This window comes from Peromyscus maniculatus, chromosome 8, assembly GCF_049852395.1.
Source record: "Peromyscus maniculatus bairdii isolate BWxNUB_F1_BW_parent chromosome 8, HU_Pman_BW_mat_3.1, whole genome shotgun sequence".
In the NCBI taxonomy this organism is placed as follows: domain Eukaryota; kingdom Metazoa; phylum Chordata; class Mammalia; order Rodentia; family Cricetidae; genus Peromyscus; species Peromyscus maniculatus.
The window spans coordinates 101,343,635-101,358,640 of record NC_134859.1 but is presented as its reverse complement, the minus strand read 5'-3'; the positions used below and the strand labels follow the sequence as shown (position 1 = coordinate 101,358,640).

Below are 15,006 nucleotides of genomic sequence, written 5' to 3'. Positions count from 1 at the left end.
GAAATTCATCCAGCTGCAGCTGTGGAGGCCGTGGTAGAACTGATTGTTGCACCCTCCCGGGCTCCCGGCGTCAGAAGTTACTGGCTCCTGAAGGTCACTGGCAAGGATTAGATTAAGGAGGGCAAGAGCCTTCTTTCCTGGCTAACGAAGCGCTTGGCACATGGGCAGCAACAGGCCAAAGGGGGGGGGCATCTGCCAGGAGACAGGGGAGGGGCATTGATTAGCATCTCATTTATGGGCGAGCATCAGGAGAGTGTGGGGCAGAGAGTGTTCGAGGCCCTGGCTTGGATAGGGCAGGAGTGGGCAGGCAGGTGTGCCAGACGAGGGAATGGAGGTGAGGAAAACAGATGGGCGTCTGGGTCCCATGCAGAGAACACCTGCTGTGCCTCCTCTGCACCGGGAACGCCCCAAACATCCTCCTGGAGAGCAGGGAGCAGCAGAGCCCCAGCAGCATCCTCTTGGGCTATGAGGGTCTCTTCCTGAGCCCATACCCAGACAGAGCCCAGGCTTGGTACTAACCCCTCCACACCCCATGTATAAATATCTGGGCTTCCGTGCCCGAAAGACCTATACAGTCACAGACATTGTGGGGGGAGCCCCATGAAGACTTATACAAGCCTAGCCTGCCTCTCCCCCAGACCTGAGCTAGCTTAAAACCAGAGTTTGGAGGCTTGAGGGGAGCAGGGGCGGGGGGGGGGGAGCTCCCCTGAGCCTTAGCTCTCTTTCTGGCCTGAAGGTCTCCTCAGGTACTCACCAGCCAGGTTTCATGCATGCAGACTTGCAAGCCAAGCGGCCCTCTGGGAGGCCGTGGAGGTCAGGATAGAGGGTGATAGACCAGCAGGTGCAGGAGAGAAACTGGTGAGTCCCCAAACCACGGCCTCCTATGACCCAGGCACTCCAGGGTCACTTGCTGGCTTGTCTGAGCTTTTAACAGGAGTCTGGGAGGAAGAAGAAGTTGAGGGCATTCAGAGCTGGAAGAGAATTTGTCTCATTCAGTGGCTTTGGAAACTTGCTCTGAAGGGCAGAGGGAGGTCCTTTGGCCAATTAGAGCCTGGCAGAGGCCTTAACCGGCTTCCCTTTCTGCCTCTAGCCAGTATTCCTAGCAGGAACGGCTCCATGGGAGTCCCAGGCCAGGCGGGGAAGCCCCTGAAAGATGAGGCAGAGGGAGCCTGGCCAATCAGAGGAACGACGATATTATTTCGCAGAGGGGCTGGAGGAAGGGGCAGGTTAAGTTGAGATTAGCTTCTGTGTGGAGCCATTCAGCCTTCAAGCTAGCGTCTAAGGGTGACAATGAGGGTATTTAGTGGCAGTGTCCAGAGGAAATGGCAGTCAGGGCCTCCTGGCCTGACACAGGAAATTAGAAGGAAGTCGGCACTAAGACCTGTGGCCAGCCTCTGCAGGCAGCAGTTCATCACGGGGCTGCCTCTCAGGAGCAGGGATGCCCCCACTGTGTGACACCCCCGAATCCCACACAGAGGCCCTGTCCTTCCCCTGCCCTCAGTACAGCTGCCCCATAACTGTCTTCACTGCACACATACACTCATGGGGGCTCGTGGATGCATGCATCCGGCCGTGAGTGAGCAACATGTGCCAGGATCCACAGCACAGAAAGGACAGAAGAGGGCAGAGTGAAGAAACAGCGCATGTGTACACACGGGCGTACACACAGACACACAGGACACACGGTCACACACTAACAAGACACCCGCCACCAGTCCGCTTCCCTAAATGCTTCACTCCTTAGGTAAAGCCCGTCGGTGCGCAGCAGATACATCTTTAACCCAAAGGGCTGGAGGTCAGAGCTCAGTCGGTAGATTGCTTGTCTGCAATGCACAAAGCCCACGATCCAGGTACCACACCAGGCGTGGTGCTGCAGCCGTGGTGGTGCAGGTGTGGTGCTGCAGCTGTGGTGCTGCAGCCGTGGTGCTGCAGCCGTGGTGCTGCAGGTGTGGTGCTGCAGCCGTGGTGCTGCTGCTGTGGTGCAGCCGTGGTGCTTCAGCCAGCCGTGGTACAGGCATGGTGCTGCAGGCGTGGTGCTGCAACTGTGGTGCTGCAGGTGTGGTGCTGCAGCCGTGGTGCTGCAGGCGTGGTGCTGCAACTGTGGTGCTGCAACTGTGGTGGTGCAGGTGTGGTGCTGCAGCCGTGGTGCTACCTGCCTGCAACCCCAGCACTGTGGAGGTGGACGCAGGAAGATTAGAAGTTCAAGGTCATCTTGAGCGACAGAACAAATCTGAGGCCGGCTTGACTTGAGATGAAACCCTGTCTGTAAATAAATAAGATTTGACAGCTTCTGTAAATGACATGGTGGCTTCAGTGGTTGTTCTGGGGCCCCTGTCACGGAGCAGTCCCATGCTGGATACAGTCCTCCTTTTGCCCCGTACCCTCTACACAGCATACAGGTGTTTTCAAAACTTTCAGTGTCCCAGCTCTGAGAGGCTGCCATCCCACACACGCCTAAATGGAGACCGCGGGAACTGTCTTCAGAGAGCTGGAGGAACGGGAACAGGAGGGCTGTCGTAGAACCGTCAAGGCACTTGGTCAATAGCACACCAGGTCACAGCCCCATGAGCAGTGTGACCCCTCTGGGCACCTGTTCCCTGCGCACAAGTCCATTGGATCTCACACTCTCACACCCTGGTGTGACTTAGTTTACCTGCTTCATGAAGAGGTGAAGCATCCCCACTCTCCTTCCCTCTGAACTGTTTTCACCCTCTACCCATTGCTACCGGCCGTTTAATATTATGGATTTATAAAAACTTTTTTTTTTTTGAGGCAGGGTCTCAAAATCTAGCCTTGGCTGGATTGAACTCACTCTGTAGACCAGGCTGGCCTCGAACTCATAGAGATCCCCCTGCTTCTGCTTCCCAAATGCTAGGATTGAAGGCGTAATACTATACCCAGCTGAGCACATTTTTTTTTTCCAGGCAACTTAGATCTCTGTCTGTGATAAGTGTCGAGAATATCTTCCCCCAGTCTGTCATGTGTCTCTGCTTTTGATGTGTGGGTTTTCTCTTCCCTCTGAAGAATTTTCGTAGAGTTGAAGGCATCGTCTGTCTCCTGACCGTCTGGAGCGCTCGTGGTACTTAGAAAGTGCTTGGCAGGAACTTAACTCCACCAGCATTGTGTATTTTTAAACTTTTGTGATTTCACCCCCCCCCTCCCTTAGTTCTTTTAGAATTTCATTTTCATGATTAAAACATCAATCCCTCTAGCATTTATTTTGAGGTAAAGTGTGAGGAAGACAGTCAGTTTTATATTTTTTCCCACATGGCTCCCTGGCAGTTCCAAAGCCATGTGCTGAGTAACTGATCCTTCCCACCCCTCACCCCCACCTGGATTTGCAATTCTGCTTTCATCGTACATTAAAAGTCCTATTATGCATTTGGGTTTATTTCTAGGATTCAAGACCATCCCTTCATCAAAATAGTCATAAAGACCACACTGTCTAAGTGACCGCTGCTCTCTCTTACGCTTCGGGATCTGGGCTAGTCTTTTCCCCGTGGTCCAGACTCTTTCAAAAGGTTGTTTTGGTTTGGGGTTTGGATTTGTTTTGCTTTGTTTTTATTGCCATTTTGTTTGTTTTGTTTGTTTTTAGCTTTTTAAAAGAAGATTTTTACAAATTTTAGATTATGTGTCTTGTGTGTAGGTGCAGGTAGGTGCAGGTACCCCGTGGTCCAGAGGCATCAGGTGCCCCCTGGAGCTGGAGTTACAGGCAGTCAGGAGCTGCCCAACACGAATGACAAGACCCAGAGCTGGGTCCTCTGCAAGCACAGCGCATGCTCTTAACTGTTGAGCCATATTTCCAGACCCAGTTTTTAATCTATTTTTGTGGTTGTTTTTATATGAATTTTAGGGTCACTTTGTCTCATTTTGTAAAAATGGGGTAGACGGGGAGCAAGATGGATCAGTGGGTACCAGCTCTTGCTTCTCAAGCCTGATGGATGAGTTTGATCCCTGAGCCCATGGTGGAGGAAGAGACCCAACTTCCACAAGGGAACCTCTCACCTCTACAGCATGTGCACTGTGGCACGTGAACACCTGCCCACACACTCATATGATCATTATCATCGCCGTTGTCGATTTAAATCTTTTTTTAAAAAGTTGGAGGGAGGGCGTTCAAAATGAGGAAAGGTTTGGGAGAATGATATGCTCACAATGTTGATTCTATTTACCGGGAATTCTCTGTGCAGTTACCCCTTCTCATTGCAGGAGGCTCACAGGTCTGTGGTGAACATAGAGTTCCTCAGGTTGACACTGCCTTGTCTGAAAATGAAAGCAGAGGAGACCAGCCAGCACCTCTGACAGAGTACTGGAGATTCTCACAGTCACGATGTGCCCATCCGTGGATGGGACCCATAGGAGCAATCGCTGTCCCTTCTTAAGCATGTGCCGGCTTCTAGTCTGTGTTTATTACTTTATTTAATTAGTGCTCTGTGCTCATTTAGTCTCCACAGTAAACTTGTCCCCAGCTTACAGCTAAGGAAACTGAGGTACAGAGTTTAAGTAACAGAGTTTAAGTTCCTGTGAACTCATATGCAAACAGGAAGCAGATGTCCATGTACAGATATGCAGGGTGGGGGCAGATGTGCCCAGACACTCATAGATGTGTCAGGTACACATGTAAACATAGGTATACCGGCATATGTACATGCGCACGCATATGCACAAACACACACAAATCACAGCTCACAGCCATCCATCCTCTCGTGGACGGCACCCCAGCTCCCAGCCAGCTCCTACTTTCAGATGCACTTGGGACCCCCTGGTGCATGTCCCAATGTTTTCTCTGAATGGAGGCTGCTGTGGGATGTCTTTTTGTACACTGTGAATATGTGTTGCTCTGACTGGTTGATAAATAAAGCTGCATTGGCCTATGGCAGGGCAGGATAAGGTTAGGCGGTACATTCAGACTGAAGACAAGATGAAGAAGGGTGGAGTCAGGGAAGAAGCCAGCCCGCCACCCAAGGAGCAACAAGATGCCAGCAGACTGGTAATGCCATGGCCACATGGTAATACATAGATTAATAGAAATGGGTTAATTTAAGATGAAAGAGCTAGCTAGCAAGAAGCCTGCCATAGGCCATACAGTTTGTAAATAATATTAAGTCTCTGAATGATTATTTTATAAGCAGCTGCAGGACTGCGGGGCTGGGCGGGACCACGGGGCTGGGCAGGACTGGAGAAACGTACCACTGTAGGAGCCTCCCTCCCAGGATCCCTGTACCCAGAGGGCAAGGAGCACCACCACAAGGGTGACCTCAGAGCAAGGGCCTGGGGACAGGCACCTCAGTCCCTCTGTGTCACCTCAGGAGGATAACATGAGAGGAGGGATGGGGAGGACCATGGCAGGGCCTGGTACCCAGCCGGTGCTCAAACTCGGTCTCCCTCCCCTTTCTTCCCCCAGGGCCATTATCTCCAGCAACCACTGGAATCAAACCATCCAAGTATGAGGTATTTGCCCAGGTTGTCCATTTCTGGGGCCTGGGCGGTGAGCTGGTAAATTCAGTGCTGGAGCAAGTGGCCCATGAGCAGGCCCACACAGGCTGGGTGTCTAGGTGCATAGCGTGCGTGTGCTTGCATGTGTTCAAACACACCCGCCACCCTCCTCCTCCTCCTCTCACAGTGCTGGCTCTGAGTCAGCCCACATCCAAGGAAGGGATTTAATCATGCGGGGCTGGGAATGTTATTGTTTTAAAACAAATGAGCAATGACAGCCTCAAACAGAGGGTTTTTAAAAACGCCATTCAAAGGGCTCTTGAATGCTGCTGAAGAATATGAATGCGCCTTTGAAGTGAGAATGTGCCCATTTGTTAAGCTGAGGGCAGCACTGGCTGCCTCCTGGGGTGGCAAGTCGCTTTCCCTGGCAAACAGGTACCCACTGGCCTCTCTTTACCCAGCTGGCCATGGCCCAGAACCCCAGAGGCACAAGCACCTCTGGAAGGACTCCGCTTTGGTCATCTGAAAGAGGCACCCTTTCAACAGCTCAATCTGTTTTTGAGATGGGGTCTCATGTAGCCCAGGCTGGCTTCACTCACCAGCTATTATGTAGTCAGGGGTGCCCTTGGACTGCTGACCCTCCTGCCTCCGCCTCTTCAGTGCTGGAAGGAGAGGCATGCATCACCGTGCCTGGTTTGTGCTGTGCTGCAGATCAAAACCAGAGGCTCCTGCATGCCAGGCAAGCATCGGGCAAGCATGCTACCAGCAGAGCTGCGTTCCCAGCCCCCTCAACTGCTCTGGAGGCAGAGTGTTCACAGGACAGCTGCAAAGAGAACCAAAGAGACCTTTGAAAGGGCCTTTGGCAGTCCTTGCTCTCCAAGCTACCCTGAGGCTTGTCCTCTGGGGCAGGAATTCAAGGAAGAGCCCCCTCCCTCAAGCTGTGCGACTTATGCACTCATAAGATTAGGTATATAAGTGGAGTACAAGGTTATAAGGTTTAGGGGTGCTACATACAGAGCAGGGCCACTCGGCTTGTCCCCAAGAGCCTATTGTAACTCTTACTGAGGCACACAAATCAGTACTTGAGCCCAGGTGAGATCTGGAAACAAAAGTGAGCCTGACCATGAATGGTCCATGCTGGTTAGACCTGGGGGTGAGAGGAGACCCAGCACCAGAGATCCTACAGCCCAACCTGGTGTGCAGAGAGGCCCAGTACAGAGTCCTTCCAGCCCAATGGGACAGGTCCTTCCTCCTCTTCCTTTCCTTTGCCCCCTTCCTTAGTCCCAAAGCAGACCGGCAAGTGCTTTGGGTGCTTTCCCAGTTCTAGGCTCTCAGGGGAGCATGGACTCTGACCCAGGCCAGCACTGAGGATGTCAGTGTCCATCCCTGCACAGACGCCCACTTAGAACTAGATAACCCCATGTGGGCCATCGATCCCCAGAGGAAGAAGGCCTAGGCCAGCACTGTGACAATTGTTATTTCACTGTACCCACTGTTTCTCTTGTATCCACGGATGGGGAAACTGAGACTCTAGAGAGCCAGAGCTTCCCCTCCATCATGCAGCTAGCCAGTCCTGGGGTGGACACAAGGCAGCGGTCTGTAGATGCTGCTAGAGCCCCTGCCACTGGCCTGGAGGTGGGGATGCCCTCACTGCCCTGCTGGCCACGTCCTATGTGGCTCTAATCGCTTGGGACCCATAGGCAGCTTGTGGATTTAGCCTGGGAAGGTGGGATCTGACCCTGTGTCTGCCACTGAGTGCTGTGTGGAAGGTCCTGAGTGCCTTTGGGGACTCCCTAGATGAGCTGTAGGGGACTCTCCATAGCACACTTCCTCAGGCTGTTGATACCTGGACCAGGACAGAAACCCTGAGTCTGACTCTCACATTGTACTCATCCGCTCCTTTAAGCCCTGGTCCAGCTACCTCCTCCAGGGAGGTTAGCCCTGCTTCCCCGAAGGAGGTAGCTGGTCCTGTGGTTTGGATTGTTCCTCTCTGTCATGTGATCTTCAACACGTTCTGAAGACCAGGCCTCGCTGTGCCCTTTCTGAAAACATACCCCATATTCCCTGGAGTCATAACATCACTATGAGGATCAAATGAACACATGTGGAACCTTCTAGAATAATAGAACCTGTGAGGACTAGGACCTCTGTTGATATTCTTACCAGATGTTGACATCTGCCCACAACCTTGCTCCATTCCAAAGGCTGGTGATGCGAAGGCAGGCTGGGAGCTCCTCTCCCCCATCCTCCCAACACCCTGGTCTAATCCCACCCCCCACCTCTGTCCTCTTCCCCTCCATCCTGAGCCATTTGCCTGAGCAGTCTGAGTCTGGGGAATGAAGCACATTACTCCTTTTGAAGGAGCTCTGAGCTTTCATGCTCCATGTGGCTGAGCCCGGCCAGACAGGTACATGACTCTGCAGGACAGGGCAGCACCTACCTGGACCCACATCCACAGCCTGGGCAGCCAGAATGGGGAGGTTGAGGCTGACTGACTAGCTGGCTGGAGGCCAGCTGTCTGGTGGCAGAGGGGCTCACTAAATAGACCCTACCTTTGAGGTGCTTTCCAGCTTCAGTGAGGGACCCTTCTATGACTTGAACCTTGTGTCATCTCCATTCCGTGTTTTTCTTTTTCCTTTGTGTGTGCATGTGTGTGTTATGCCTGCACATGTATGTGCACACGTGCACTCACCCATACGTGGACATGTAGGCTAGAGGAGGGCATCGAGTACCCTGCTGTGACTCCCTGCCTTGTCCTCTTCAGACAGGGTCTCTCATTAGCCTGGAGCTAGGCTGGCACCCAGCAAGCCCCAGGGGTCCTTCTGTCTCCACCCCCCAAGAGTGCTGGGGTTATAGCATGTGTGCGTGGCACAGCCTGAATTTGTATGTGGGGTGCTGGAGACTGCAGCTCAGGTCTTCATACCTGCACATCAGCTGAGCCACCCCACCCACCCACCCACCCAGCCACCCACCCCTACCCCCCACCCCCACACCACAGCTCTGAGGCAAAAGATGAAAACTGGACAAGACTCCCAAAGGGGGAGGGGACCAGAAGTGATGGAAGTTGGGGAGGGTGGAGCGGAGGCAGAGGCTGGCTAGAGAGGCGAGTACATGGGCAAGGTTTTGCTTGGTAGGGGAGGATGCTGAACGCCAAGCGTTGGAGTCAGACTGACCCGAGTTCAGGTCCTTCTCAGGGTATGAGCTTGAGCAGGTTACCCAGCAGTCCCTGCTCTGTCTGCCGTGGGTGTTCAGGGGGCCAACACATGGCGCTGAGCACGTGCTAACTGGTGGCTCTGTACCCTGTTTCCCACAGATGACGTGCCACCGTACTTCAAGACAGAGCCAGTGCGCACCCAAGTACATCTGGAGGGGAACCGCCTGGTGCTCACGTGCATGGCTGAGGGCAGCTGGCCGCTGGAGTTCAAGTGGTTACACAACAACCGGGAACTGACCAGGTTCTCGCTGGAGTACAGGCAAGTCATCCTCTCCCGTCTGCGTGGAGCTAGCCACCTCCCTCTCCTGAGAAAGGAGGGTGGGAGACGTGGGTACATACACGGACCACAGGCTCCTGTGCAATACTCCTGAGAGGCTGGGACTGCCCTGCTCTGGAGTTGACACTCTACCCTGGTGATGCCCGCACTGATGGCTGAGTGGTAGGCCTGGGTGCTCCCGATAAAACTCTAGATGGGGCAGTGCCTTCCTCGCCTCCCCACTGGAAAGAACCCCACCCTCTCTAGAAAGTTCTACTGAAGGAGGCTGGACTCAATAGAATAGGACATGTAGCAATTAGGAGGAGACAGGTCTTCCAGGGATTGTGCAGATGGGACATGAAGTGAGGCTGTCCTGAGTATTGGACTTCATGGCTCCTCCCTTCCCTCACTGTGGCCGAACAAGGACAAGCAGGGAGTGAGAACATGGGGTGGGCACACTTGGATTTGTCATGATGACTTTTGCCACCAGGAGCACGTCTGAGGGGCCCTCCCGCAGTGGAGCCTGTCCTCTGCTTGTGTGCTGGCCCTGCAGAACAGGGACATGGTGCTCCCTCCTCCCACTCTTATCCTCCCATCTCTGCCTTTCTCATTGGCTCCCAGCCCCCTGCCTGTGATTAATCCCCAAGCCCGATGTGCATAATCGGTTTTGTTGGGGAAACAAGATTGTCCTGCCCTGGGGACGCTGATACAAATCTGTCACCAGGGATGAGAATGCAAATGAGAAGAGGGGGGGTTCACCACTGGAACATCTGCCCATCCTCTCCCGATAGTCGTCCTTTCCATTATGAAGCAAGAAGGCCAGAGTCTGGGGTGACCTCCCTTCTCAGTCTGTGACCTTATGCTGGCTCAGCTGGTGCAGGCTGACCATATCAGCCAACAAGGGAGGAGAAGAGGCCACATCATCTCCTCTGTGGGGCTTGGGTGGGGAACACTGGACCAGGAAGCAAGAGATCTCTTCCATTGCCAGCTAGTCTAGACAGGAATCTCCTACAAGGAGGCCAGACGGACCTCTCCAAGCAGCCTCCATGATGACTTTTATCTGGGGACCTGGAGCCATTTCTGACTACCACATGGCATTGTTGGGAACAGTTGACAGTGTGTGAAGAGCCCCTACATCCTCTTTGGTGGGATCTTAACTGAATGGGGTACCAAGAGCTTTCCAGGAACGTATTGTGAGTACTGGTTTAGAAGCAGCCTCCTGCTTGCCCTTGACTGGGAAGCTGGAACAGGACCCTGGAGGAAGAGGCTTTGCTCCCTAGCTGGATCAGAGCCCCTTTGTGGTACCCTGTACTGCCGGGACTCAGGTGGGTGCCACTCAGCAGCAAAGCCCAGTTCGGATCAGGGATTGTGGTTGTTTTGTTTTGGTGTGTGTGCGTGTGTGTGTGTGTGTGTGTGTGTGTGTGTGTGTGTGTGTGTGTGTGCGCGCGCGCGCGCATGACAGCAGACATGCACATGTGTTCACGTGTGTCTGGAGGTTAGAAGATAACTTCAGTTCTTCCTTGGGTGCCAACTCCTGTGCTTTTTGAGATAGGTGTCTCACAGGTCTGGAACTTACCAATTCAGCGAGGCTGGCAGACGAGTGAGCCCTAGGGACCTGCCTGCCTCTACTTTTCCCCAGCACTAGAATTACAGGTGCATGCCACCAGGCCAGATGTGGAGGAAACAGAAGTGAGTTCTGAGGTTCAAAGTCAGGTTCTCGCATTGGCACCGTGAGCATTGTGCCAGCTAAGCTATTCCTTCAACACCTCAGCACTATCAACGATCGGCTTTGCTCTGCGATGGAGTGGGCTATCCTTGGAGATGGTTCTTGGCCTCCGCAGCGTCTAGGGAGCAGTCGGGACCCAACTACTGCAGATGGTAGCCAGGTACGGTTGCACAGGTCACCAATCCCAGCCCTTGGGAGCCTAAGGGCAGGAGAATATTGAGTCTAGGACCAACCTGAGCTACCTAGCAAGTTTCAGGCCAGCCTGGGATAAAGGATGTAAAGGATGAGATGAAACCCTGTCTCAAAAACAAAACACGCATACCCCCCCCAAAAAAAATATTGTCAGTGACAATAATGATGATGATAATCACGGTCAATGAAGAAAGGATTCATAGAGGGTCGGCATGATGATGTATGCTCCGGGATAATGTCACTGGATTCTGCCAGCAAGCCAAGGAGTTTCACAGATGCACAAACTGGAGCTTAGAGGGGTTCAAGGGCACACCCAAGGTCAGCTGTGTCAGCCGAGCCTCAACAATAAGCTATAGAGATTGGGGGATGGCTCGGTGGGTAAGAGCACTTACAAGCCTGGCCACCTGAGTTGAGTTTCTCAGAACTCACGTAAAAAGCCAGATGTGGCGGTACACATCTGTAATCCCAGCTCTCTTACAACGAGGTGGTGGGAGGTGAAGACAGGAGATCAGGGGCCGGCTTGCCTGGCGTGTGTGGTGAAATGGTAGAAACCAGTAAGAGAGACCCCACTTCAGAGCAAGGTAGAAGGGGAAACGGACTCCCAAAAGTTGTCCTCTGACTTCCACGTGTGCTGTGGCTTGCTCACATGCATGCACAGCACACCCATACAAACATTTTATCTTTTAAGATTAGCTGTGTGACTCCAGAGCTGAAATCCTTTTTCATCCACCACCCTGCCTCTCAAGGAGAAAGGATCGCGGCAATTGTTTCCTTAATGTGTATCCTTAGCAATCTTTCTGCTAACTGTGCTCTGCAAATTCTAGAAAACAAAGCAGTGGGGGAATGCAAATATCCCAGTTTATAGCTGTGTTGGGTGGAAGTCATCCAGGGGAAATAAATGAGCTTCCACTCAGGGAGTACATCCCTTCGCTTGGCCGCTGCGGGAACGCCGGCTTTCGTGGCATGGTGGCAGTGAGATACTTGAATGGGAAGCTGGTTCAGATGGCCAGTTCATCAAACACTGGCTGTGACTGTGAGTTAGGGCTCTGCTCCTCCATGTGACCTTAGCACTCTTCATGGTTGGCTTCCAGTGGCATCTCCTGGTCTCATGCTGATTCCCTGGTTCCATCTAGGGTAGACACTGCCAGCAAGCCAGACACTTTATGGGTCTCCAGACACTTCCTGCATGTTCTTTTTCTCTTGTCTTTGTCCAGACTCTCCCAGCCTTCCTTGAGCCCCATCCAAGTGACTTTCAGAAAGCCTGATTTTGTCTGTGTGTGTGTGTGTGTGTGTGTGTGTGTGTGTGTGTGTGTGGTTGTGTGTTGTGTGACTCTCCCTTTCATTCCCTCTCTCTATCTCTCCATCTCTGTGTGTGTATCTGTCTGTCTCTCTCTGTATTTTTCTCTTTCTCCCCCTCCCTCCCCCCCACATGCCTCTCCTCTACCCTTTGACTATTATATTCCATGATATCTTGCCTTCTGAAAATGTATATAGAACACTATGAACAGACCACAGGACTAAGGTAAGAACCTCGACAACATTGATAATTCCAGGGACCTTGGGTCTTTGAACCCAGAGCCTGACATCTCCTGGCCCTCTTCTCTATGGACTATTTTGCCATCCCTACCTCTGGGTACAGCTTCATTCCAACACAGTGAGTGACCCTGGGGAGTCCAGGGGTGGCAGGTTATGACTGTTTTGAGTAGGACTTCCTGAGAAGCTTTCCTTAGGAAATTGTAGAAAAGGATCAGATTGGGCAAACTCAGATCATCTCCAACCCATTACAATGGGCAATAGTAACATGCCACCCTGGCCAGGCCTGTACCATGTGCACCATTGCTGGGCATCCCCCCCACTCCAGCCATGAGGTAGTAAAGGAGGACAAAAGTCATTAGCGGAAGTGGGGGAAAGGGTGATGGGCAGATAGAAGCTGCCAGTTTCCGCTACACTCCACCCCCATGCCCAGTGGGGGCCTGGCCATAGTAGGTGCTTTTTCTGACGTTTCTGTTTTCGATTTTGAAGTTTCAAATTAGGAAAATGGTAGATAGCATGATATCCGTGAACACATGCACACATCTTACCCTTCACCCATCACTCACGTATGGCCCCTTCTCTCTCCACATGCATACGTGTGTATGCACACTGTTTTTGCTCAACTGTTTAAGGATTGGTTGTGGACTTCACATGGCTTCACTGTTAGGGAATATTTCTTCAGGACAAACTCTTCTACAGAACTGTGACATGGTGGAGGCAGAACATGGATACAGTTCTGCCACCTTTAGTGTGGTTCATGTCTGGGTTTCTCCATTTGCTTCATCTAGCATCACCTCCCCTAGCCCAGGGTCCTTCATGGTCATTCCATTTTCATTTGATACAGGACACAGTCAAGGAGGAGCACACTTGGCATCTCACTGTCCTGACTCTCCCCCACCCCCAACTTAACTGGCATGGATATACGTGAGACACCAGCCAGTTTTACCAGTTTCCCCCAGAGTGGATTTTCCAGTTGGATTGTCCTGTACACATTCTCATTTGGGCAATGTGATATAGATGTGGCCTGGAGACACCGGCCATTGGGTTGTCCCCTTTCCCTTTTCACCTTCTTACCCGAGTACTCACCAGGATCACATGATGCAGTGTAGATAGACGGCCACTGACATCTCACACCTCTCTGATGACTGTTCCGCAAGGGGACTTCTAGTCTTTCACAAACTCAGCATGTAGGGAGTGTGTGTGTGTGTGTGTGTGTGTGTGTGTGTGTGTGTGTGTGTGTGCGTATACTTACACCAAGGCAGTCCTATGCATCTACGTACAGTCATGCATTCCTTAATGTCCAGGATGTGTTCAGAGAAATTTGTCCTTGACAATTGTGTCATTATGAGCACATGAAAGTGTAAACTTTCAGAAGCATCAATAGCAAAGAGTCTATTGACATGGCCTCGTGACTCAATCAGGAGACACGATGAACAATACTGCCGGCATAATAAGGCACACCAATTTACAATACCTTGGTTTTATTAGCAGACAGAGAGCACGTGAAAATAATGATAAAAAGTATCGTGTGGTAAATATATAACCCAGCCCTCCAGTCCCTTCTCGTCTAGCATGTTCTGCTCATAATTCAGAGGGTAAGATATTGTGTGGCTTGAGACACATCAGCACAGGCACACACACATTCCATGCTGGGACATTATGATGGCCACTGTCACTGTACAGCCAGATCTTTTTAGCTCTGTTATATCTTACAGATGGCTACCATAGCTGTGGTCCATGGCTGACTTCATTATTGCTGTTATATGGTTAGTCTGGTCTTGCTGGTGAGCAGATCCATGCCCATCTCTAGGGGCAGAAACTTGGGAGTTGGCAGCAGTGGGTTAATGCCCCTGACTGGTTCTATGATCTTGGGCAGCATTAGCCTCCCTGACTCCATTGTCTTCTCAGAGCAATGCAAAGTGCTGGTCACCCTAGAGGAGTCCATGATTCTACAAGTCAACCCCCCCCCCCAGTGTAACAGACATGTAGTAAATAGTGCTGTAAGGGATAACTTATAAGTTATCCCTTATAAGTTACTTATAAGTATCCCTTATAAGATACTTATAAGTTGTCTGTCTCCATATAGAACCATGGGACAGATCTGATAACCAAGCTGACATAACTCAGGGTTCAGATGGACCTATCTCCTCCTCCAACACCTAGTGCTCTGCACATCTGTTCCAACCTCACTGTCATGGCCCAGAGACCTTTTTAAAAGGACCCCACAGTGACAAGTGTTGGGCTGGCTCCTTGTTGGGGACAGACCTTTGTTCATTTTGAACCCACCCTTGGATTCTGATTCAAAAAATAGCATTCAGGTGGAAAGGTGGCCCTTGGCTACAAAGCGAATCTTAAGAATGAGATCACACTTCTCACAGGTGTGTCGAAGTGCCAGGGAGACCCTCCCAGAGGTTACAGCCCTTCGACTGCCCCCTCCCCACCAGCAGAAGTCCAGTTTTCCAAAGTGTTGGCTCGGTGGTGACATGCTGTGGAACTAGGAAGAGGCAAGATACTCTTCTAGATCAAAATGGTCCAGTGTGTCTGGGAGTGTACAAGAAGGGGTCACTTCAATCTCATGGGCACAGCTTTCAGTTATGGGGGGCCTGTCTGTAGGGGTCTCTGTACTTTGCAAACTATGTACAATGACAA

General features: G+C 51.8%; 1 protein-coding gene across 2 annotated transcripts in view; it reads left to right on the top strand.

The window, feature by feature from the left end:
• The window catches only part of Sdk2 (sidekick cell adhesion molecule 2), a 284,873-nt gene that overhangs the window by 115,945 nt on the left and 153,922 nt on the right, over positions 1-15,006 (top strand). For both annotated transcript variants that reach the window (XM_042283063.2, XM_006970439.4), the window contains exon 2: positions 8,750-8,909. In XM_042283063.2, the coding sequence (XP_042138997.1) occupies positions 8,750-8,909 (160 nt within the window). The remainder of the gene's footprint in view (positions 1-8,749; positions 8,910-15,006) is intronic.